At 39.7% G+C, this 23,910-nt stretch overlaps 1 protein-coding gene across 6 annotated transcripts in view; it reads left to right on the top strand.

Moving 5' to 3' along the window:
* Positions 1 to 23,910, top strand: part of EFCAB11 (EF-hand calcium binding domain 11) — a gene marked incomplete at its 3' end in the record, with an annotated part of 152,657 nt that overhangs the window by 9,796 nt on the left and 118,951 nt on the right. For 3 of the 6 annotated variants that reach the window (XM_082648741.1, XM_082648738.1, XM_082648739.1), the window contains exons 4-5: positions 7,881 to 7,982; positions 8,858 to 8,948. In XM_082648741.1, coding sequence (XP_082504867.1) covers positions 7,881 to 7,982; positions 8,858 to 8,948 — 193 coding nt within the window. Of the gene's footprint in view, positions 1 to 7,880; positions 7,983 to 8,857; positions 8,949 to 10,708; positions 11,035 to 12,796; positions 12,829 to 12,878; positions 12,962 to 23,910 lie in introns of those variants that run through there. The other 3 variants (XM_082648740.1, XM_082648742.1, XM_082648737.1) reach the window with 3 other exon arrangements.

Below are 23,910 nucleotides of genomic sequence, written 5' to 3' on the forward strand. Positions count from 1 at the left end.
ACACACTATTGCTACCTAATTTTAGAGGGTTTTATTTCTGTTCTCTAAGGGTATAGAACATTTCATATCTCCTCTAACTATAGAAAATGAAAGAAGTTTGCAACTAGAAGAGCCTAGAAAACAGTCATATATTTCCTTTTTTAAAATGAGGAAACTGAGCTCCAGAGAGGAATAAAAGATCTTAATCCTGGCATTTGATGGTTCTTTATTGGTTTATAAGATACGTTTACATGTGTTACAGTATTTATTATTATTATAGATAATAATTATAGCTTTGATTCCTTGAGTGTTTACCATGTGCAGACTCTGTGATGAGTATTATGCATGGATTGTTAAATTTAATACAACTCTATGTTAGGATTATCCCATTTTATAAGTTAAAACAATCCTGAAGCTTAGAGAGGTTAAGTAATCTGTGCAGGGTGGCAGACCACAGTAGTGTAATCTCCAAGCTTACCCTCTCAACCATTTGATAAACCCTTCCCTTGAGGTTAATAGTGTCATGGATCATATTGATGGAGCTGAGGCCAGTCTTCATTGTCCTGGGAACTTAATGAATGAATGAGTCGAAATCAGGAGTGGGTCAGTACACAAAACACAAATCACAAGGTTCTGTGCAGCCGCTAGAGGCTGATGTCAAATTTGGTTCCGAGCTACTGAGTGTCCAGATCAAACAGGGAATCACAACCAAGTGCAGAAGTCAGCATCCACACCACAGAAACTCCTTTTCTAGAGAGACATAGTTTTCCCTGATGTGGGATATTTCCCCCACGATGTCTCGTGGAGGAGAGACTAGTAAGTGGACACTGATGTCCACAAACTGTTCAATAAACACAACAGTGAAGTCTGTAAGGCCGTTTCTTGAACTTTCTTCAGCATAGACCAGTGGTTTAATGCCAAACTTGTCTGGGCAGTTCTTTGAAGGGCAAGACCATGTGTCATCTCAGATGGTTTGACTTCATTGTGGGATAAATCGTAGAGCATTTTATATGAATAACAACAGCTAAGATGTATAAGACTTTTGCTTAATCTGCCCAATGCACATCGCCCCACTGCATTCTCACACAGCTCTCTGTGTGTTTTTATCCCAGGTCTATATAAAATATGCTTGAGGGAAAAAAACAGAACAAAATATCAGAATTTTGTTTCCACTGGGTGATTAGATCATGCTTTTTTCTCCCCTTTCTTTCTGTTTTTTTATATTGTTGCCCTTTCAATACAGTGAACATATTTTACTTTCATACTTAGAAATAAAAAAGCTTTCCAGGAGCTTACTTTTAACCTGCAACTTTAAAAAATGGAAAAATCAAAGAGATTGATTCATTACAATGGTGATGATGGACTGTTTGACTCAGTCATGCTATCCAGGGTCAGTTTAATTGAAAAATAATTTGTGGATGATGAGGTTAATGGCTTTTATTTATTGCTATCTTGGCTGAGTTGTTTTGAGCCAGATAGTTGACTATAAAAGTATTCTTTTCCTAAATTTAAATGTCTGTTTTCTAGTCTTCTAAGTTACATTGTAAACACATTTTTTTGTATTTGTTTTGTGTATATTTTGTTGTTTTGGGCCCCTATCTAAGGAACTGAGGCCACAGTATAGCAGGTGTAGCAGGCTGTTGTTTGACTTCAGATTGCAGTTGACTTCTTTGTTCATTTCTATCATCAGGAAACACATACACATTATACTTACCTTATCTTGAAATCATAGGACCATTTTGTGGTATCGCCCACAGATATTCCCCTCTCAATTAATGTATTTAATTCCCCATTTAAAGATGATGAGTAAGTTTCCTTGTAGGGGTAAAAAAGAATTAGACACTGACCTAAAGACACTCTTTAAAAATGTCATATTTGATAGGGAAGATTAAAGAAGTATTGTCACTTCTGTGATGGCCAGATGTCACACGAACACAATAGACAAGAAGACCTGTAAGGGTTTCGAAGGGAGTGGCACTCCCTTCCTGCCCGAGGTGTGGGCCAGAGCCGGATGTGGAAGGCTGGGTGGGGTTTGCAAAAGGTGGAGAAGCAAAGAGGAGAACAGGGAGAATGAATAAAGGCAGATGCCAGCTGCGAGCTTGTCCTCCAGCTCCTGGTGCTGCCTGTGCTCTGCTGGTGCCAGCGTGGATGAAGAACTCCGTGCAAATTTAGACTTCCCTGCACAGTCCACACCCATGCAAATGTTGCCTGTCATGTCCTGGAGACTTTGCCGAGGTGTCTGTTAATGGTCCAGAGGAGGGGCTTTATCACTCACCACTCGCCCTCCATCACAGGTCCCTCCATCACTTTCTTCTCCGCAGGGTCTCTTCCTGCATGCTCGCCCTGTGGGGTTTCTCCTACAGACCCCCTACCCCCAAGCGTCTCACCCTCTTCTCTCAGATCCCTGCCCCCCGTTTTACAGCGCACCCTTTTGCCGGTCCCCCCTCAGATTTGCAGGCCCAAAGTGCTCCTCAGCTGTCCCTGTGTTGGTATCAAGTCCTGCCGGAAACGGAAGCCCCCGCCCCCGTGGAGTCCTGCTTTCTCGTGCTGCCGCGGGGAGTGCGGTGCGAGCCGCAAGCCAGCTGCACCCCAGCGAGCAGCCCTGATGGAAGCTGAGAGCTGGAGAGGGGAAGATATAAGGACCAGTTTACCTGGAAGGAAGAGTGAAGCTTTAAATTCCAGAATAAGGGATCGGGGCTTTGCACTGATATCGCTGAGGAACCTTTGAAGGGTTATGAGCAGGAGATGTGCATAATAAAAAAAGATGACGATTCCTGTCCACGTTTGGTAGGAATAAGGTTTCGTTGGTTCAGAATTCTCTATTCCACTGTAACCTGTTTTTACTCTTCCTCATTTCCCTCCCAATGATAGAGTAAAACTTGCTTTCTTCCATTAAGGTGGATTCTTTTCTCTTCATGCCCCTACTCTTATGCGTGTAGCTGGAAGAAAATATTAGTCCTCTGAATTTACTTACCCATCTTACTGTGACAACTCACTGCTCTTGATGCCACGAAAGCCCTTCTGTCCTTACAATCTTTTTATGCAAACACATTCTATCCTTTTTTTTTTTCCTGCATGACCTCCAAAAGTCATAATCTGAATTTTATTTCTCAAACTAGAAAAGGCTTGTATTATACCTTTTAAAAGGCCACTTAATCCTTTTAAGCCCTCATTTTTAGGCATTTTCAATCCCTGGAAAAATTAATAGATGGCCCAATGACTGTGAGCCCTCTCTTTTCTACTAAATCCAGGACCAGACTTACAGTCTAAAACACTTGGCATTTTTATTATTTTCTCTTTCATTCTCCCAGGTTTATTGCAGTTTCTAATTTAAGCTCGCTGTGATAGCCAGAAACTAGATGACTACATTTTCAAGAGGATTTCTCTGTACACACTGACCCTGAAGCTTAGAACTGTGAGCCACAAAAAAAAGAAAAAAAACAACTTTCGAGGGAAAATTTATATAGTTTTATTGGACTTTTTGAATATATCCACCCCTGTGGTGAAAGATGATTACCTTCCTAGGAAATTGCTTAAAAACAAAAAAGGGGGAAAAGATAACACTTCTGTATATGATATATCTATATCACATGTATTAAGTAGATTGGAAAGTAAAAAATATATATATTCATTATAGAACACGAAGAGTCCATTACGCCAAGAGTAGTTTATAAAATGGAAGGGAGTGCTTTCAGTGATACGGAAAATGCACAGACTTGCAGAGTCTGGAAGGATTCGTAAAGATCATTGGTCCCAGTGGCCTTTGAGGCATGATCCTCAGTCTTGTGTCCTGTGGGGGGCACTTGCAGAGGCACTGCTGGAGAGGGAACAATGAGGAGCCCACCTCACTGCAAACCGAATAGCTTTGCCTTCATCTCTACATACTGGGCGTTCCTGTTTTAGAAAGAAGAACCTTTCCTACAGCTAAAACAAAGTCAGAGAACTACTGGTAGAGTCCAGCTACCCGGGCAACTTCTAAACACCTTCTGCAGATTAATAATGAACACAGATAAACATATAGGTCTACGTGGTTCCTGTTGTGATCCCAACGTCTAGCTACAGCAAAGTGTGTTTAGGTAACTTTTATTGCTGGGACAGTTTACAGAGAAGACCCAACCTCGTATTTGGAATTAGAATGTTCTGAACATACTTTCACTCCAGGGGTGGAAACAGGTAATGCATTTCTCATTGTGTATGAAATGTGGTGGCAGTAGAATTATGGAAAGTCTTTGTGAAGTGGTAATTTTAGGTTTGAATGTTGTGACAGCAGGTGGAGCTAGTAGTAGGAACTCTATTTCTAGGCCATTTAAACAGCAGTAAAACATATAAAACTTACATTAATGTGTTTGCATTACAGAGCTGTAGGAATAGCAAACCTTTTATGCCTTGGCTTTGGAAAGTGATCATACTACTACAACATGAGAGCTCAGCTGAATGGAAACTTCTCTATCCTTTTTAGAAAAGGGACTTGCATGGTATTGAATGCATTTGTATGTGTTGCCATCGAAGATTAAGACAAGGGGATGGGGATGGGGCAGTGAGATATGTTTACGTCGTTTAATATTGACTTTAAAAAATAAGGTATCCGAGCCTGTGGGAAAATAGTGTGAGTGAACTTGATTATGTAAATAGAGTTATTTGCATTATTAGATGGTTTCTTCCTTTTAAATGGTAATAAACATATAGTTGAAATCCACATATATTTTCTCCTAGGGAACACTAAAGAACATGTGCTTTTTATCCCCCAAGATATGAAATAAAGACCTGACTACTGGGCTTCCCTGGTGGCGCAGTGGTTGAGAGTCCGCCTGCCGATGCAGGGGACGCGGGTTCGTGTTCTGGTCTGGGAGGATCCCACATGCCGCGGAGCGGCTGGGCCCGTGAGCCATGGCCGCTGAGCTTGCGCTCCGCAACGGGAGAGGCCACAACAGTGAGAGGCCCGCGTACCGCAAAAAAAAAAAAAAAAAAAAGACCTGACTACTTTATAGACCCAAATACGGATGAGTTTTCTGAATATGTGGTTTAAAATATATCATTCACCACTCATGCACTTTTTTTTTTCTTGTGAATCTGAATCACACATTGAACCATGGAACTGTGCTGTTTTTCTTACCATTTCCCGAAATCAGATGCAATTAAACGAAGAACAAATATTATGTATTCATTTCCTTTTCCTCTGAATTTTGTTTTTTACTGTGTCATAGGTATTAAGAAATTGGGGTTTCTAAAATGACGATTTTGCTGGATATGTGAATAAATAGAGACCTACTTTTTGGCATTAATTTACAGTTATAAGAGCATTTAAAACACATTTTAACGCTTTTTGCTGAAAACTAGAAATAACGTCTTCCTGTGATTTTATTTACTTATTCAACAAACATGTGAGGAATGCCTCCTACAAGCAGGTATCTGCTTGGGATTAGAATGTTCTGAACATACTTTCACTCCAGGGGTGGACACAGGTAATGCATTTCTCATTGCGTATGAAATGTGGTGGCAGTAGAATTATGGAAAGTCTTTGTGAAGTGGTAATTTTAGGTTTGAATATTGTGTGGATAAATTTTGACAACAGGCAGTACTTTCCCTCAGTGTGTCTCAGGCAGACGTGTGGCCAAATAGTTACCATGGGACCCAATGAGAATGGAGCTGCATCACTGCACATCCTCCACTGCCATGGGGGAAACGCTAATTCCATACAATGCGTATTTATCAAGCACATGCCAAGCACTCTGGTAGGTGCCAGGAGATACGCCTGCTGCTGCTTTCTTGACTCTTGCTCTTGGTTTTCTCCGAAGCCTCAAACAGCTTACATCTCCAAACTGCAACTCCATCTCAGCACCCCCCCCATCCTGCTTCCCCCCGTCTTTCTTATCTCTTTAAATGACTCCTCAAACCACCTAGTCCTCAAGCCAGAACCTAGGGCTTATTCTTGACATCTTCTTTCTCTTGCACTACGTCTGACCCTCCATCTTTTCTGCAGTATGTCTGGAACCTTCCACTGCCCTCCGTTCCCGCTGCCCACACCCTCGTGACCACATCTCTTGCCAGTAGGATCCTAACGAGTCTCCTTTTTTATATTTTGCTATCTCCCCAGTCCTTTTTCAAAACAATAGCCAGAGAGATCTTTCCAAAATCTAAATCAGATCATGTCACTTCTCAGTTCAAACTTTATTGACTTCCTATCGCAACTGAAATAAAAATCAGATTATTTCCCGGGGCCCATGAGGGGCTATGCGTTCGGGCCCCTGCCCACCTCACCAGCGCCATCTTCATCGCATTCGAGCCACTGTGGCCTGTTTTCACTTCTCCCACTCCCCACCCCATGGCCTTGGCACGTGCTCTTTCCACGGCCTGGAATGCTCTTCTTCCCACCTTTAGCCAGTTGGTGTCTTCTCATCATTTAGGTCTTAGCCTATCTATTACCTCCTCTGTGAGATCTCTCCTTCCCCAGAGTCTGCTCTACGGGAGGATTTCTGTGACGCGTTTTATACCCTCCTGTTTTCCCCTCGTTGCGCACGCCACAGTTTGTAATTATGTGTACGTTTGTCATTGAATCTGTATCATCACCGTCTGTGTCACTAGACCAGTGACCCTTGGCACTGGAATCGTGTGTGTTCTCTTTTCCCCTCTATTCCCAGAGCTTAATGCAGTGCCTGGCACCCAGTGGGTCCTAAAGAGTTGTAAGAGAATCATTTATAAACACATAAAGATAGATGGACTTTTTAAATTTCTGAATCTTTAACTACAAGTAAGAAAAATGTGGAAAATTAAGAAAACTATTTTCTACTTTTTAAAAAACCATCGGAACTATTTCGGGAAATGTGTATAGTTCAGTATACCTCACCAAAATATTCCCTTTTGGAAAGGGTGCAAGTTCTTAAAAATTAGCACATGGTTATTGTGTGATTTGGGGCTATTTTTAAAACAGTGATACATTTTTAAATGGAAATTCTGACTTGTAAAAACGAACTGCTCTTTTTAGATATTTAGGACTCATTTCACTAGAATGTTTAAATTCTTGGCTGCATTCTTTAAACCTACTACAAAGATCACATTAGAATTCTTTTTTTTTGCGGTACGCGGGCCTCTCACTGCTGTGGCCTCTCCCGTTGCGGAGCACAGGCTCCGGATGCTCAGGCTCAGCGGCCATGGCTCACGGGCCCAGCCGCTCCGCGGCATGTGGGATCTTCCCGGACCGGGGCATGAACCCATGTCCCCTGCATCGGCAGGCGGACTCTCAACCACTGCACCACCAGGGAAGCCCTAGAATTCATTTTAATAGACATTGTAAGCACAGTATCCAATCTCATATGATCATGCTGAGCTCTTTTATTATGAGAATCACAGGAAGCAGAGCCTGAGGCTACAGAACAGTCATGGGAGGTAGCTAAGGCTGGGGACAGTGCCAACGCTATTGTTTATGGAATGTTCTCTCCACCTTTATCTGCGGTATGCAGTTGGTATTGACTTTTGAGAAACTACTCCTTCGCCCCGATCTCCCAGCTGGAAAAAAACCTGTCGTAATGACATCTGGCTAGGAAAAAAGGGATCAAAGACGCATAAGGAAAGAAAATTATGAGACCTTATTTTATAAGTAGTTTCGGGCCTGTCTGTTAGATCTGTCAGAGGGAAGAGTGTCATACTTTTTCGAGGTCATCGTCTTTTATCTCCGGGAAGAGCTCAGTGAGCTCCGAAAGTGTCTATCCTTTTTGCCATCGATTGCTAATGTGGAGTCTACTTAGCTTTTAAGGAAATGTCTTTTCAACTTTAGAGACCTTTATGAATAAATACTACTCACCAAAAATTAAGATAACATTTGTTTGTGGTGGTATCACTTTCCGTTTATGTTTTGTTTCCTTCTTAAAGAGGAAGAAAGTAAATTGTTTTTTTCCAACTTTTAGGGATATTACTTAAGGAGTTTTTAGACATTGTAAGGAAAAAGAAGGAAGCTCAACTATATCGGAATGAAATAAGACACATCTTCACAGCTTTTGACAGGCACTGTAAGTATCTTTAAAGTGTTTTGATATAAAAAATGGCTGTTAAGGAACTGTGAATGGGAACATACTCAGTAACTAAAATAATATACTTGGAAGGTTATTTTACTGTATTCGTTAGCTATTACCTTAGACGTTGGTGTACATTTTTTTTTCTCCATCACAATCTTAAATTCTTGACATTTACGATGGGTGAAATAATATCTACAGTTATATAATTATACAATACTTATGATTTGCCTGCAGTGTAATGGGGACAACAGAAGGGCTGGCCGTGCGGGGATATAGGTGAAGAGCTACTTATGGAAGTTTGTGAGAACATGAGGCCTTTTTTTCCGACTCCTCCTTTGACCCACACATAATTGGAGGAATTGTTTTCCCACGCTGGGGTGGCCCAGAGGAGTAGCTTCAGACCCCCTCCCCACAGAACACAGGGTTGAAAGACTTGTGGAGTCCAGGTTCAGTATTTTGGCTTCTGTAATGGTTTTCCTCTAAATAATAATATAGTTCTAATACCAAGCAAGAAAAAAATGTGAATTTTGAAGAATGAATTATTCTGGCAATTCACAAAGACTTGAAGCCTAATGCCATTGTTGCAGTGTCTGTCCCTTAGTCCTTTACCTGGGACTCAGGGAATCAGCAAATCATGGGGCTGGAAGAAACCTGCAGGAGCATCTGGGGCTGTACTGAGGGAGAGTATTACTAGATTCTCAAATTCTTCCAACAAGACAATCTCAGATTACCTTATATGTAAAATCAACTATAATTTACTGCTTTTCTCCTACTAATAGATTAAAGTCTCATGCATATGTTATGGCTGAAATAGCAGTTCATGGGGCTGATAGAAGTGTGTGAATATTATGTATTCTGTTTTCAAATAGATCATGGATATTTAACTCTGGAAGATTTCAAGAAAGCATTTAAGCAGGTGGCTCCCAAGTTATCGGAAAGGATTATTCTCGAGGTATTCAGGTAAGGTGCCAAAATCTTTATGTATAACCCACCCCTTGATTTACCATTTGCTTTTACAAGTTTTCAATTTTATGGAGAACACTCATTTATGCTTATTTTTCGCTAGTAAACATTTTCATCTCACAGCATATTGTCATGATCCAGGAGAGAATTTTTTTTTTTTTTTTTTTTTTTTGCGGTACACGGGCCTCTCGCTGTTGTGGCCTCTCCCGTTGCGGAGCACAGGCTCCGGACGCTCAGGCTCAGCGGCCATGGCTCACGGGCCCAGCCGCTCCGCGGCATGTGGGATCTTCCCGGACCGGGGCACGAACCCGTGTCCCCTGCATCGGCAGGCGGACTCTCAACCACTGTGCCACCAGGGAAGCCCCAGGAGAGAATTTTATAGTTAGCTATTAGTCCATCTACACCTTGACAGTGGGCTCTAAAGTGGGTGGAGTGCTTGTATACTAGGAAGGTGCAAAAATCATTTGTTAGTAGGGGTGGAGAGGAGCAGAAAGGAAGTAGAACTTCTTTGTATATTTATGTATTGACCAACCTCCCCCCCCGAAGCTTTATTAATATTTAATATGGATGCTGGTGTTCTCCCATGGTCTGTATTCCATCAGACATGGGTTACAAATGGTCCTTGAGTCGTCTGGAGAGTAGAGTTGGGTTGATCAGTGGTGGCCCCTCCTTCGTTTGTTTTCAAAGTTATAGACCCATGTTGCAGTTCACACACACCTGATAAAGTAGATTTAAAGACTATATTATGTTTTCTTTATAAACTAATTCTGACAAAATGGCAAGTGGCTTAAAAGCAGTTTCCGTTAGGAAACTGCAGATTGAAAGTAGTAAGAATAGTGTAAGCACATGCTTGCAGAGAAAATTGCAGAGTTGCCTCTTCTCTGACTGCTAACATGAGTTCCTCATCAACCCTGTTACCAGGTGTGTTAATTAGGGTTTCATACAGCAGTAAGAGCCAGAAAACCCAGAACAACAAAGCTCAAAAAAGAGAGCAGTAAACACAGGAGAGTCCAGGGCTGATTTGATGGCAGCACAGCTGTGAAGGACCCAGATTCCTCCCCTCTTGTTGTTCGGCTGCCTCAGCATCTGGCTTCTCCCTCTTGCTTCAAGATGGCTCCCAAGGTTTCAGCCATCACACCTGAATTCCAGCTAGGTAGGCCAAAAGGGAGCAGAAGATATGCCCCTCCTTTTAAGGCTATCCATTATTTCTTCCTACATCGCAGTGACCAAAACTTAGTTCCAAGGCCACGAATAGCTACAAGGGGGAGGTGGGTCTGGAAAATGTAGTCCCTGCTTTGGGCAGTCATGTGCACTCAAATGGAGTTTCTGATACTGAGGAAGAAGGAGAGAACAGATACTGGGGGACATCTGGCAGGTGTTCCCATGTGGATAAAGTAATTTCGTGAAATCTGACCGGAAGCCAGCCCTGCTCAGTAGGAATTATCAAGCAGGTTATTTGAAATAAAGATCTGCACTCACTGTCATTAACAGTGACATATATGAAATTCTTTTGCTGCATCATTTGCAAGCAGATTATTGAGCAAGCTATTGAAGAGCAAAGGAGTTCAAGCCAGGCACAGACAAAGTGCCTGAGGCCAGTATTACTTAGGTGTTTCCAGAACATCAAGACCTTTAAAATATAGTAGCATCTTTGTGCACATTTTGTGATGAGAAGAGTAATCAAAGTCAATGTATTTCTACCACATGCTGGTGGTTTTTTCACAAAAAGAATTACTTCATTTTACTTTTACAAAAAGACGTGTGTCGGTCTTCCCTGGTGGAGCAGTGGTTAAGAATCCTTCTGCCAATGTGGGGGACACGGGTTCGAGCCCTGGTCCGGGAAGATCCCACATGCTGCGGAGCAACTAAGCCCGTGCACCACAACTACTGAGCCTGTGCTCTAGAGCCCACGAGCCACAACTACTGAGCCTGCGCACCACAACTACTGAAGCTGGCGTGCTTAGAGCCCGTGCTCCACAACAGGAGAAGCCACCGCAATGAGAAGCCCGTGCACCGCAACGAAGAGTAGCCCCCGCTCGCCGCAACTAGAGAAAGCCCGTGCACAGCAATGAAGACCTAATGCAGCCAAAAATAAATAAATAAAATTTAAAAAGACAAGTGTCCAAATTTGCTGACCTTTTTGTGTTAAATGGTTTCAGGAGGTGCCCCCTTGTACCACATGTATAATTTTGAAAAATCCACTTAAATATAGCCATTCAAGATAGAAGCAGTCTTTTAACAGTGAGTGGGAAGGTAACTGCTTCTCAAAAGAAATCTACGTTATTGGGAGAGCATTTTTGAAAATAGACATTTGGCAATGTGATTCTGTTTTAAAAAATGTGTACGCCTATTGAAACCTTCATACCTGCATGTTTAATAAGTTAAAAATGGAATGTTCTAATCTGGTGAAAAAAGTCGTACAAAGTTTCAGTGGTTTAAAAAAAAAAAAAGTCATGAAGAACCTAGGAGCAAGACGGGAATAAAGACACAGACCTACTAGAGAATGGACTTGAGGATATGGGGAGGGGGAAGGGTAAGCTGTGACAAAGTGAGAGAGTGGCATGGACATATATATACTACCAAACGTAAAATAGATAGCTAGTGGGAAGCAGCCGCATAGCACAGGGAGATCAGCTCAGTGGTTTGTGACCACCTAGAGGGGTGGGATAGGGAGGGTGGGAGGGAGGGAGACGCAAGAGGGAAGAGATATGGGAACATATGTATATGTATAACTGATTCACTTTGTTATAAAGTAGAAACTAACACACCATTGGAAAGCAATCATACTCCAATAAAGATGTTTAAAAAAATGTAAAATATTTAAAGTAAACTCATAAGAGCTTATTTTTATTATAAAGTAAATGAAACTCTTAGAACAGTTTCTGGTAAACAGTAGGAACTCAATAAATGTAAACTATTTTATTTTTAATCACATAACTGCCCAGATAATCCATAAAATTTATTAATCATCCTCTAAAAATAATAATAATAATAATAATAAATAAATAAAATAAAAATTCAAAAGAAAAGTTTCAGTGGTTTGAGAGCACAGTTTTTAAAAGTATAAAAATTCAGTAGCTTTGATAAGTTTTCAAGAGCAACTAATTGGTATCAGGAGTGATGGATATTTATTAGCTGAATTTCAATTAACAATACCAACAAACTAATTAAAAAAAAAAACCCTTAAGCTTTTTCATTATCAGAGGATGGAATTAAAAACAGGGATTCGGTGTCATGATACCCTTTTCCCATTTAGATCTACATACCTTTGTGAGGTCTCTCTGACAGCCGTTAAGACCGAATAGTAAAACAAACTGAACTTCAAATTGCTCAATCACAAAGGATTCAACCGAGATGTTCAGAAATAATAAAGTATGTGAAATCACATTGTTCTTGTTAGATGTTATTAATAATTTCAAGTGATGGCAAAAAGTCATTTGCCATTAATGAATAAAATGTTTTTACCTTTAATTACTTAGAAATTTCTGTATTACATTTTATAATGAACATAACATTAATATTGTGGCACATGTCCGTATAATCTATACATAAATATATTCATATGCCCACAAATCTTGTACTTCCCAGGATTGCGATCAAAACCGTTTAGAGACTACTACAGTAAACAGCCAAACAAGGCATTTTAGCTAACTGAACATGCCCTGCTTAAAGTCTCATTTGTATTATTATTTATAGCACCACAATCCCTAAGCCAGAATAAATGATGCATGATAAGAATTAAATGAAGTTGTGACACCAAAAGAGAGAAAAATATTTCTTCTGAGTGTAAATTGAAGTTGGCCAGAGAAACAGAGATGTCTAACTTCCACATGTCTCTGTTTCAGTGGTACAAATAATTTTCAAGAATAAGGAAAAGAAGGATTTCCCTGGTGGTCTAGTGGTTAAGACTCTGCGTTTCCACTTCAGGGGGCATGGGTTCGATCCCTGGTCGGGGAACTAAGATCCTGCATGCTGTGCGGCGTGGCCAAAAAAAAAAAAGAAAGAATGAGGAAAAGAAGAGCAGCTGCTGGGGCCGTTAGTGATGATGCAAATTACATAATGTTTCTAAGGTTAGACACCGTGTGAGAAGCTTGAATAGCTTTGACTTAATTCACATTTAAGTGTGAATGGAGTTCATTCCCAGGTTCACAGTTACTCAGAAGAAAGCTGATATATGAAGACCACTATAAAAAGGCATCCAGAGAGGGAGACTTCCAATACGACCAGAGTCAGCTGTGGTTTGAATGATGAAAGAAGTTTTCACAATCTTCAATTCTTAGATTGCCGGATTCTTCCCAAAGAAACTTCTAGGACCAAGAGTAGTCTCTTTCCAGAAGGCTTGTGATACTTGCTCATATCACACCTTCATTTTATAAGACAAACCAACCAACCACAACAATAAAACCAACTAAACACCCAAAACAAACCTTCCAGAAAGACAGACTTGAAGCATAAGACATCAAAGAATCATTTCATCTTGTAACTTGATAGAAACACTGGAGTATCATTCATTAAATCTGAGGGCTTTACAAGAAGTAAATGAGATATGTTTATAAAGTTTGTGAATTGTTGGCTAACTACTCTGGTGGTGTTTACTTATAGCGATTATTTCATGAATAAAAGCAACGTGGTTTTTAAAAAATATGTATATTGTCAGTATTCGTAATATTCATAACCTGTTCTGCTATCATAACCTTTTAAAAAAAATCTTAGTTCTATAGTTAAATGGATTCAAAGCTCACCTCCAGGCTTTGTGCTATAGTTTCTGCTAAGCTGAAGTCTATCCTCTAGGTAGGGTTCATAAGAACTATATTCCCTGGTGTCTTCCATGTTCAACAATGTTTATCTGAGCCATTGTCCTTGAATAAAAACATATAATAGATTGAACATTAACATTTTTAAAAAATTAATTAATTTAGGGGCTAGCCTGGTGACGCAGTGGTTAGGAATCCGCCTGCCAATGGAGGGGACACGGGTTCGAGCCCTGGTCTGGGAAGATCCCACATGCCGCAAAGAAACTAAGCCCACGAGCCACGACTGCTGAACCCCACACGCCTAGAGCCCGTGCTCCGCAACAAGCGAAGCCACTGGAAGGAGAAGCCGGCGCACCACAACAAAGAGTAGCCCCTGCTCACCGCAACTACAGAAAGCCCGTGCCCGGCAACGAAGACCCAACGTAGCCAAAGATAACTTATTTTTTATTTGTGGTGTGTGGGCTCAGTAGTTGTGGCTCGCGGGCTTAGTTGCTCCGCGGCATGTGGGATCTTCCCAGACCAGGGCTCGAACTTGTGTCCCCTGCATTGGCAGTAGGTTTCTTAACCACTGCGCCACCAGGGAAGTCCAAACATTAACATTTCTGAATCACATTCTTTTTCTTTGAAAATGCTGATTGTGCTTATGTTGGAAGTCCTTTTAAATTGTTTAATTTCTATTTCTTTTGCTCAAATTGTTCACCATGTTTCTCAGTATATTTTCAGCAGTGTCTGTTCTCCTTTGTGCTGTGTCCAATGTGGCTTTTTTGTTGTTGTTATGGTTTTTTTTTAATATCTTTATTGGAGTATAATTGCTTTACAATGTTGTGTTAGTTTCTGCTGTATAACAAAGTGAATCAGCTATACGTATATATGTATTCCCATATCCCCTCCCTCTTGCGTCTCCCTCCCACCCTCCCTATCCCACCCCTCTAGGTGGTCACAAAGCACCGAGCTGATCTCCCTGTGCAATGCAGCTGCTTCCCACTAGCTATTTTACAGTTGGTAGTGTATATATGTCCATGCCACTCTCTCACTTCGTCCCAGCTTACCCTTCCCCCTCCCTGTGTCCTCAACCCATTCTGTATGTCTGAATCTTTATTTCTGTCCTGCCCCTATGTTCATCAGAACCATTTTTTTTTTTTAGATTTCATATATATGTGTTTGCATACAATATTTGTTTTTCTCTTTCTGACTTACTTTACTCTGTATGACAGACTCCAGGTCCATCCACCTCACTACAAATAACTCAGTTTTGTTTCTTTTCATGGCTGAGTAATATTCCATTGTATATATATGCCACATCTTCTTTATCCATTCATCTGTCGATGGACACTTAGGTTGCTTCCGTGTCCTGGCTATTGTAAATAGTGCTACAGTGAACATTGTGGTACATGTCTCTTTTTGAATTATGGTTTTCTCATGGTATATGCCCAGTAGTGGGATTACTGGGCCATACGGTAGTTCTATTTTTAGTTTTTTAAGGAACCTCCATACTGTTCTCCATAGTGGCTGTATCAATTTACATTCCCACCAACAGTGCAGGAGGGTTCCCTTTTCTCCACACCATCTCCAGCATTTATTGTTTGTAGATTTTGTGATGATGGCCATTCTGACCGGTGTGAGGTGGTACCTCATTGTAGTTTTGATTTGCATGTCTCTAATGATTAGTGATGTTGAGCATCCTTTCATGTGTTTGTTGGCAATCTGTATATCTCCTTTGGAGAAATGTCTATTTAGGTCTTCTGCCGATTTTTGGATTGGGTTTTTTGTTATTTTGATATTGAGCTGCATGAGTTGCTTATATGTTTTGGAGATGAATCCTTTGTCAGTTGCTTCATTTGCAAAAATTTTCTTCCATTCTGAGGGTTGTCTTTTGGTCTTGTTTCTGGTTTCCTTTGCTGTGCAAAAGCTTTTAAGTTTCATTATGTCCCATTTGTTTATTTTTGGTTTTGTTTCCGTTTTTCTAGGAGGTGGGTCAAAAAGGATCTTGCTGTGATTTATGTCTAAGAGTGTTCTTCCTATGTTTTCCTCTGAGAGTTTTATTGTGTCTGGTCTTATATATTTAGGTCTTTAATGCATTTTGAGCTTATTTTTGTGTATGGTGTTAGGAAGTGTTCTAATATCATTCTTTTACATGTAGCTGTCCAGTTTTCCCAGCACCACTTATTGAAGAAGCTGTCTTTTCTCCATTGTATATTTTTGCCTCCTTTATCAAAGATAAGGTGACCGTATGTGTGTGGGTTTATCTCTGGGCTTTCCATCCTGTTCCATTGATCTATATTTCTGTTTTTTTGCCAGTACCATATTGTCTTGATTACTGTAGATTTGTAGTATAGTGTGAAGTCAGGGAGCCTGATTCCTCCAGCTCCATTTTTCTTTCTCAAGATTGCTTTGGCTATTCGGGGTCTTTTGTGTTTCCATACAAATTGTGAAATTTTTTGTTCTAGTTCTGTGAAAAATGTCATTGGTAGTCTAATAGGGATTACATTGAATCTGTAGATTGCTTTGGGTAGTATAGTCATTTTCACAATGTTGATTCTCCCGATCCAAGACCATGGTATCTCTCTCCATTTGTTTGTATCATCTTTAATTTCTTTCGTCAGTGTCTTATAGTTTACTGCATACAGGTCTTTTGTCTCCTTAGGTAGGTTTATTCCTAGGTATTTTATTCTTTTTGTTGAAATGGTAAATGGGAGTGTATCCTTAATTTCTCTTTCAGATATTTCATCATTGGTGTATAGGAATGCAAGACATTTCTGTGCATTAATTTTGTATCCTGCTACTTTACCAAATTCATTGATTAGCTCTAGTAGTTTTCTGGTGGCATCTTTAGGATTCTCTATGTATAATATCATGTCATCTACAGCTTACTTCTTCTTTTCCAATGTGGATTCCTTTTATTTCTTTTTCTTCTCTGATTCCTGTGGCTAAAACTTGCAAAACTATGTTGAGTAACAGTGGTGAGAGTGAGCAACCTTGTCTTCTTCCTGATCTTAGTGGAAATTGTTTCAGTTTTTCACCACTGAGAATGATGTTGGCTGTGGGTTTGTCATATATGGCCTTTATTATGTTGAGGTAAATTCCCTCTATGCCTACTTTCTGGAGCGTTTTTATCATAAATGGGTGTTGAATTTTGTTGAAAGCTTTTTCTGCATCTATTGAGATGATCATATGGTTTTTATCCTTCAGTTTGTTAATATGGTGTATCACATTATTGATTTGTGTATATTGAAGAATCCTTGCATTCCTGGGATAAACCCCACTTGATCATGGTGTATGATCCTTTTAATGTGCTTTGGATTCTGTTTGCTAGTATTTTGTTGAGGATTTTTGCATCTATGTTCATCAGTGATATTGGCCTGTAGTTTTCGTTTTTTGTGACGTCTTTGTCTGGTTTTGGTATCAGGGTGATAGTGGCCTCATAGAATGAGTTTGGGTGTGTTCCTCCCTCTGCTATCTTTTGGAAGAGATTGAGAAGAATAGGTGTTAGCTCTTCTCTAAATGTTTGGTAGAGTTAGCCTGTGAGGCCATCTGGTCCTGGGCTTTTGTTTGTTGGAAGATTTTTTTTTTTTTTTCCCCCCGGTATGCAGGCCTCTCACTGTTGTGGCCTCTCCCATTGCGGGATGCACAGGCTCAGCGGCCATGGCTCACAGGCCTAGCCGCTCTGTGGCGTGTGGGATCTTCCCGGACCGGGGCACGAACCCGTGTCCCCTGCATCGGCAGGCAGACTCTTAACCACTGCGCCACTAGGGAAGCCCCCTGTTGGAAGATTTTTAATCACAGTTTCAATTTCAGTGTTTGTGATTGATCTGTTTATATTTTCTATTTCTTTCTGGTTCAGTCTTGGAAGGTTGTGCTTTTCTAAGAATTTGTCCATTTCTTCCAGGTTGTCCATTTTATTGGCATATGGTTGCTTGTAGTAATCTCTCATGATCCTTTGTATTTCTGCAGTGTCAGTTGTTACTTCTCCCTTTTCATTTCTAATTCTGTTGATTTGAGTCTTCTCCCTTTTTTTCTTGATGAGTCTGGCTAATGGTTTATCAATTTTGTTTATCTTCTCAAAGAACCAGCTTTTAGTTTTATTGATCTTTGCTATCCTTTCCTTCATTTCTTTTTCATTTATTTCTGATCTGATCTTTATGATTTCTTTCCTTCTGCTAACTTTGGGGGTTTTTGGTTCTTCTTTCTCTAATTGCTTTAGATGTAAGGTTAGGTTGTTTATTTGAGATGTTTCTTGTTTCTTGAGGTAGGATTGTATTGCTATAAACTTCCCTCTTAGAACTGCTTTTGCTGAATTCCATAGGTTTTGGGTCATCATGTTTTCATTGTCATTTGTTTCTAGGTATTTTTTGATTTCCTCTTTGATTTCTTCAGTAATCTCTTGGTTATTTAGTAGCGTATTGTTTAGCCTCCATGTGTTTGTAGTTTTTACAGATATTTTTCTGTAATTGATATCTAGTCTCATAGTGTTGTGGTTGGAAAAGATAGTTGATATGATTTCAGTTTTCTTAAATTTACCAAGGCTTGATTTGTGTCCCAAGTTATGATCTGTCCTGGAGCATGTTCCGTGAGCACTTGAGAAGAAAGTGTATTCTGTTGTTTTTGGATGGAATGTTGTATAAATATCAATTAAGTCCATCTTGTTTAATGTGTCATTTAAAGCTTGTGTTTCATTATTTATTTTCATTTTGGATGATCTGTCCATTCATGTAAGTGGGGTGTTAAAGTCCCCAACTATTATTGTGTATCTGTCGAGTTCCCCTTTTATGGCTGTTAGCATTTGCCTTATGTTTTGAGGCAAATGCTCCTATGTTGGGTGTGTAAATATTTCCAATTGTTATATCTTCTTGGTTTGATCCCTTGATCATTATGTAGTGTCCTTCTTTGTCTCTTGTAATAGTCTTTATTTTAAAGTCTGTTTTGTCTGATATGAGAATTGCTACTCCAGCTTTCTTTTGATTTCCATTTGCATGGAATATCTTTTTCCATCCCGTCACTTTCAGTCTGTATGTGTCCCTAGGTCTGAGGTAGGTCTCTTGTAGACAGCATATTTATGGGTCTTGTTTTTGTATGCATTCAGCCAGGCTATGTCCTTTGGTTGGAGCATTTAATCCATTTACATTTAAGGTAATTATCAATATATATGTTCCTATTACCATTTTCTTAATTGTTTTGGGTTTGTTATTGTAGGTCTTTTCCTTCTCCTGTGTTTCCTGCCTAGAGAAGTTCCTTTAGCATTTGTTGGAAAGCTGGTTTGGTGGTGCTGAATTCTCTTAGCTTTTGCTTGTCTATAAAGGGTTTAATTTCTCTGTTGAATCTCAGTGAGATCCTTGCTGAGCAGAGTAATCTTGGTTGTAGGTTTTTCCCTTTCATCACTTTAAACATGTCCTGCCACTCCCTTCTGGGTTGTAGAGTTTCTGCTGAAAGATCAGCTGTTAACTTTATGCAGTTCCATTGTATGTTATTTGTTGCTTTTCCCTTGATGCTTTTAATATTTTTTCTTTGTATTTAATTTTTGATAGTTTGATTAATATGTGTCTTGGAGTGTTTCTCCTTGGATTTATCCTGTATGGGATTCTCTGTGCTTCCTGGAGTTGATTGACTATTTCCTTTCCCATGTTAGGGAAGTTTTCAACTATAATCTCTTCAAATATTTTCTCAGACCCTTTCTTTATCTCTTCTTCTTCCGGGACTCGTATAATTCGAATGTTGGTGCGTTTAATGTTGTCCCGGAGATCTCTGAGACTGTCTTTAATTGTTTTCATTCTTTTTTCTTTATTCTGCTCTGTGGTAGTTATTTTCAATATTTTATCTTCCAGGTCACTTATCTGTTCTTCTGCCTCATTTATTCTGCTATTGATTCCTTCTAGAGAATTTTTAATTTCATTTATTGTGTTGTTCATCATTGTTTGTTTGCTCTTTAGTTCTTCTGGGTCCTTGTTAAATGTTTCTTGTAGTTTCTCCATTCTGTTTCCAAGATTTTGGATCATCTTTACTGTCATTACTCTGGATTCTTTTTCAGCTGGCTGCCTGTTTGCACTTCATTTGTCTGGTCTGGTGGGTTTTTGCCTTGCTCCTTCATCTGCTGTGTGTTTCTCTGTGTTCTCATTTTGCTTACCTTACTGTGTTTGCGGTCTCCTTTTTGCAGGCTACAGGTTCGTAGTTCCCATTGTTTTTGGTGTCTGCCCCCAGTGGGTAAGGTTGGTTCAGGGGCTTGTGTAGGCTTCCTGGGGAAGGGGACCGGTGCCTGTGTTCTGGTGGGTGGGGCTGGATCTGTCTGGTGGGCACGGCTGCATCCGGTGGTGTGTTTTGGGGTCTCTGTGAACTTAGTATGACTTTAAGCAGCCTCTCTGCTAATGGGTGGGGTTGTGTTCCTGTCTTGCTAGTTGTTTGGCATGGGGTGTCCAGCACTGTAGCTTGCTGGCTGTTGAGTGGAGCTGGGTCTTAGCGTTGAGACAGAGATCTCTGGGCGAGCTCTCGCTGATTGATATTATGTGGGGCCTGGAGGTGTCTGGTGGTCCAGTGTCCTGAACTCGGCTCTCCCACCTCAGAGGCTCAGGCCTGACACCAGGTAGGAGCACCAAGACCTATTTTGGAAGTCTGAGGTCTTCTGCTAGCATTCAATAGGTGTTCTGTAGGAGTTGTTCCACATGTAGATGTATTTTTGATGTATTTGTGGGGAGGAAGGTGATCTCCACGTCTTACTCCTCCGCCATCTTGAAGCACTCCCTCTGTTATGGTTTTATTTTCTCCTTATGTTTCTTCCTTGAGCTATATCTACTGATGTTTCATTTTGTTATTTTGCTGTATCTTGTTATTTTATAGTATCTCCCCTAAGCCTTTCTGTATCTACTTTCATCTCTCGTTTTATGGAGGTGTTTGCTTTATTGGGGAAAGTAGTTTTTGAGGTTTTATTTTTAATGGTTGATTGCTTGGGGGTTGCTAATTATAGCATTTTTCGTGTAAATTAAGAAATCAAATTTTTTAACGAGGGATGGGTTTTGAGGAATGTTTCTTTCTTAAAGCAAGAGGTGATATCTTATGTAAAAAACAAAAATTGGTACTACTTTATATTACCTCTGAAAGTATTTTTAAAAAGGCTTAATGTTTTTAAATTTTGAGATTCCTTTCAGTGTTTAAAACTTACAACGTTGCTTTCCACTTAGAGCTGATAATCATTACTTGTGTACCTGTGCACTGAAATAACTAAAGCTAATAAATATCATGGATGACATTTCATTATTATTAAGAAATTCTCAGGAAATTCTCTTGAAGAACTTTCTTTTCTTTTGTCTTACCCACTACAAATGGCAGAAGTTTAAGAGGTGCGAGAACTGAGTAGTGCTCTTTGTCCAGTGGAATGAATCTGAGCTAACAGGCTGTTTCTAGCACTGAAAGTTTAAAACAAAAAACATCTTTTCTTCTTTAAGACTAATAGAACATTATAAAAACTTCGTAGTACTTTTTTTTTTCCTTAAACATTGAAAAATCTTTAGTGAATCTAAAAAGTAGTTAAAACTATTTAACCTGGCTCTCCAACATCTGGTCCCCTTCCCAAACTCATCTTTCATTCATCATCCCAAATTCCTGTATTTCCCTTTGCCTAATGCTTGTTCCTTTGAATATGTGATGTGTATTTATCCTGCATTCTGTTGCTCTTGCCAGCAATGCCTTTCTCTACTTCTTACCTGTCCAAATTAGACCTATCTTCCAAGACCCTGCTCAACAAATACCCACAAAAAAGTCTTTTTTTCTTTACATTGAACAGCCTTTTCTCCTTTCTCTGAATTTTGATAGTACTGTGGTTGTGTAATTGTTTCAGTTGTCTACTCAATAAACAAAACTACAGTGTTTACGATTATCTCCATAAAATACTACAAGCTCTTTGAGTTTACAAGTTTATCTGTAACTTCCACTGTTCTCAGCATGTTGCCTTATGCATTCTAGTTACTTAATAATTGTTGGTCCATTGTCACTTACTCCAAATACCCAGTAACAGTAAAATCCTCACTTATAATTTTCTTATGGTTTTAATTTCTTATAATCTAGGCAAGAATCCTTTAAAATGCAATCAGGAGCTTTCTAACCACATGTGGCTTTGCCTTCTATTTTTCTCGTTCTACATGTCATTTTTATGAATTAATCTCTGATGGCCTCTCTGTTTTTTTTTTTTTTAGAGACATTTTCAGTTCATGATTTAGCCCCAGCTGTTGTCAGGGAGCTGGCTTAATGTGCTCTCTTGACTTCGCCCACCATCAGCACCCTGTGATATTTCTGGCCGGTGTTTTTCTCTGTGTGGGTATGTTTGCGTCTCCATGCCTAGGAGCCTTCTCCGTCTCATTGTAAGTGCTGAGATTTGCACTTTCTTACCGCCTGTCAGTTGACAAAAAGCTCTGGGTAGCTTCTTCTGCTTTCCAGCCATATGAAATGAAACATGGGTGTGCAGAAGGCCCGCCAGTATCCAAGACTGTGAGTGCAGGTGGATTGCCAGATAGTAATGTAATGCAGAAATACTGACGTACCAAAATGCTCTCCAGTCACAACTGGAGACATTTAAAGTGATATATAATATTTTTGGTCTAAGAATCTCATTCTTCGTATTACATGGGGATGGTCAAAAACATAGAATATCTCACTCTTCTTTTGGGAGTATTAAAAATTGGTTGAGAATAAGAGCATCTTGACTTGTTGGATAGTATATTTTCATTGCCAGAGTGTTAGTGGGGTAGGGGCTTAAGAATGCAATTTTAAAAGGGAATGATGGGTACCCTCTTGATAGAAAGATCACATATGCCTTTTATCACAGCTCTTGTGGGGGAAAGGGGCCTCATGAGCTTGGGTCACGTGAATTAACATGTTAATGGAAGAGTCTTTTAGAACCAAGGAGCCCAAAGGAAAGTGATATAAGATAGAATGTATTTTTTCAAATCATTTGCGTCTCTTTTGAAGTGTTATTCTTCACTGTGCTCTTTAGCTTCTTGTAATTCCTTTCTGCTGGCAGCCAACTTGTTGCATATCATTTTCCTGGACAGTCTCTAACTGGAGAAAGTTTCCCAGTCATTATTCTGTGCGTCAGAATGGTCATCTTATAAATGCAGTCAGGTGACCTCACCAAGATCGCAGTTATTATAGTGAGTACCTACTTTGGGGAATATGATTGTTGATCTGTAAGTATCTACATGCTTCTGTGTATAGAAAAGTATAAAAGAGACTAGAAATTGTATCTGATTCTTTGTAACTATAGGTAGATAGCTGTTACCAGCTGTACCTAGTGTGTGAGTGTAGTGACCAAATAGGTAGACTTCTTGAGTTTCCAATTTTTATTTCGTGAATTTTTGTATCTTCCCTGCAATGATAATGCCTTGGTTTTTATTTCAGTGTTTTATGTTTCACAATTTTATTGTCAGAGATTCCCATTTCTGTTTATTTTCTTGCATGTGATCACTGAATGGGGAATATGAATATATGTAAGCTTTTCAAACTGACCTCAGAATTTCTCCTCTCTGGGGACTTTCACATGTAATATGTTAAATACAACTGTACTTTAAAAATCCACCTATAGAAATAATTATATGCTAATCATTTTAAGAAAATGTCAGTTTTTCAGAGGGTTCTTGACTGATTTTGCTCCATGAACAAAAATTATATCCTTGCATTTGAGGATGGTCTTTTTTTACCGGTATAAATTTTAGAATTGGTGATGCAGGAATTGAAGCTCAGAAACTGGACCAGAAGACAAGTAGAGAAGAATAATGACTTCATTACAGAGATTTTCAAACAGAATGTGTTATTTTGGTATCTTCAGTTAAGCTAATTAGTTCCCGTTAACAAGGATGTACTATTTGTTTGGAAGAAGTATTTAATCTCTTTCACATTCCAGATGTCCAGATTTTGTAGTCTTTTCTGAGGTTAAACCCATCCAGATGCAAATTCTACTCCTCCTTCAAGGCCCAGCTTTTAACAAAATATTTCTTATCTTGAAAGCTGGCCCTACCCTACACCCTACCCAACCCCTCTCTACCCCAAAAAGGAACTTGTCTCCTCCTTCAGCTTGAAACTCGTAATCTGTCATAAATATCTTTCTTCTGTATGCTCATACATAGGTATTTGCATGCATCAATTATTTCTAGTTTTAGAACGTGAGCTTAATATAAACAGGCACAAGTGGGATATTTATGGGAGTACAGAACTCCCGTAGCACAGTT

This window comes from Grampus griseus (assembly GCF_964374135.1).
Source record: "Grampus griseus genome assembly, chromosome: 2".
NCBI lineage: Eukaryota > Metazoa > Chordata > Mammalia > Artiodactyla > Delphinidae > Grampus > Grampus griseus.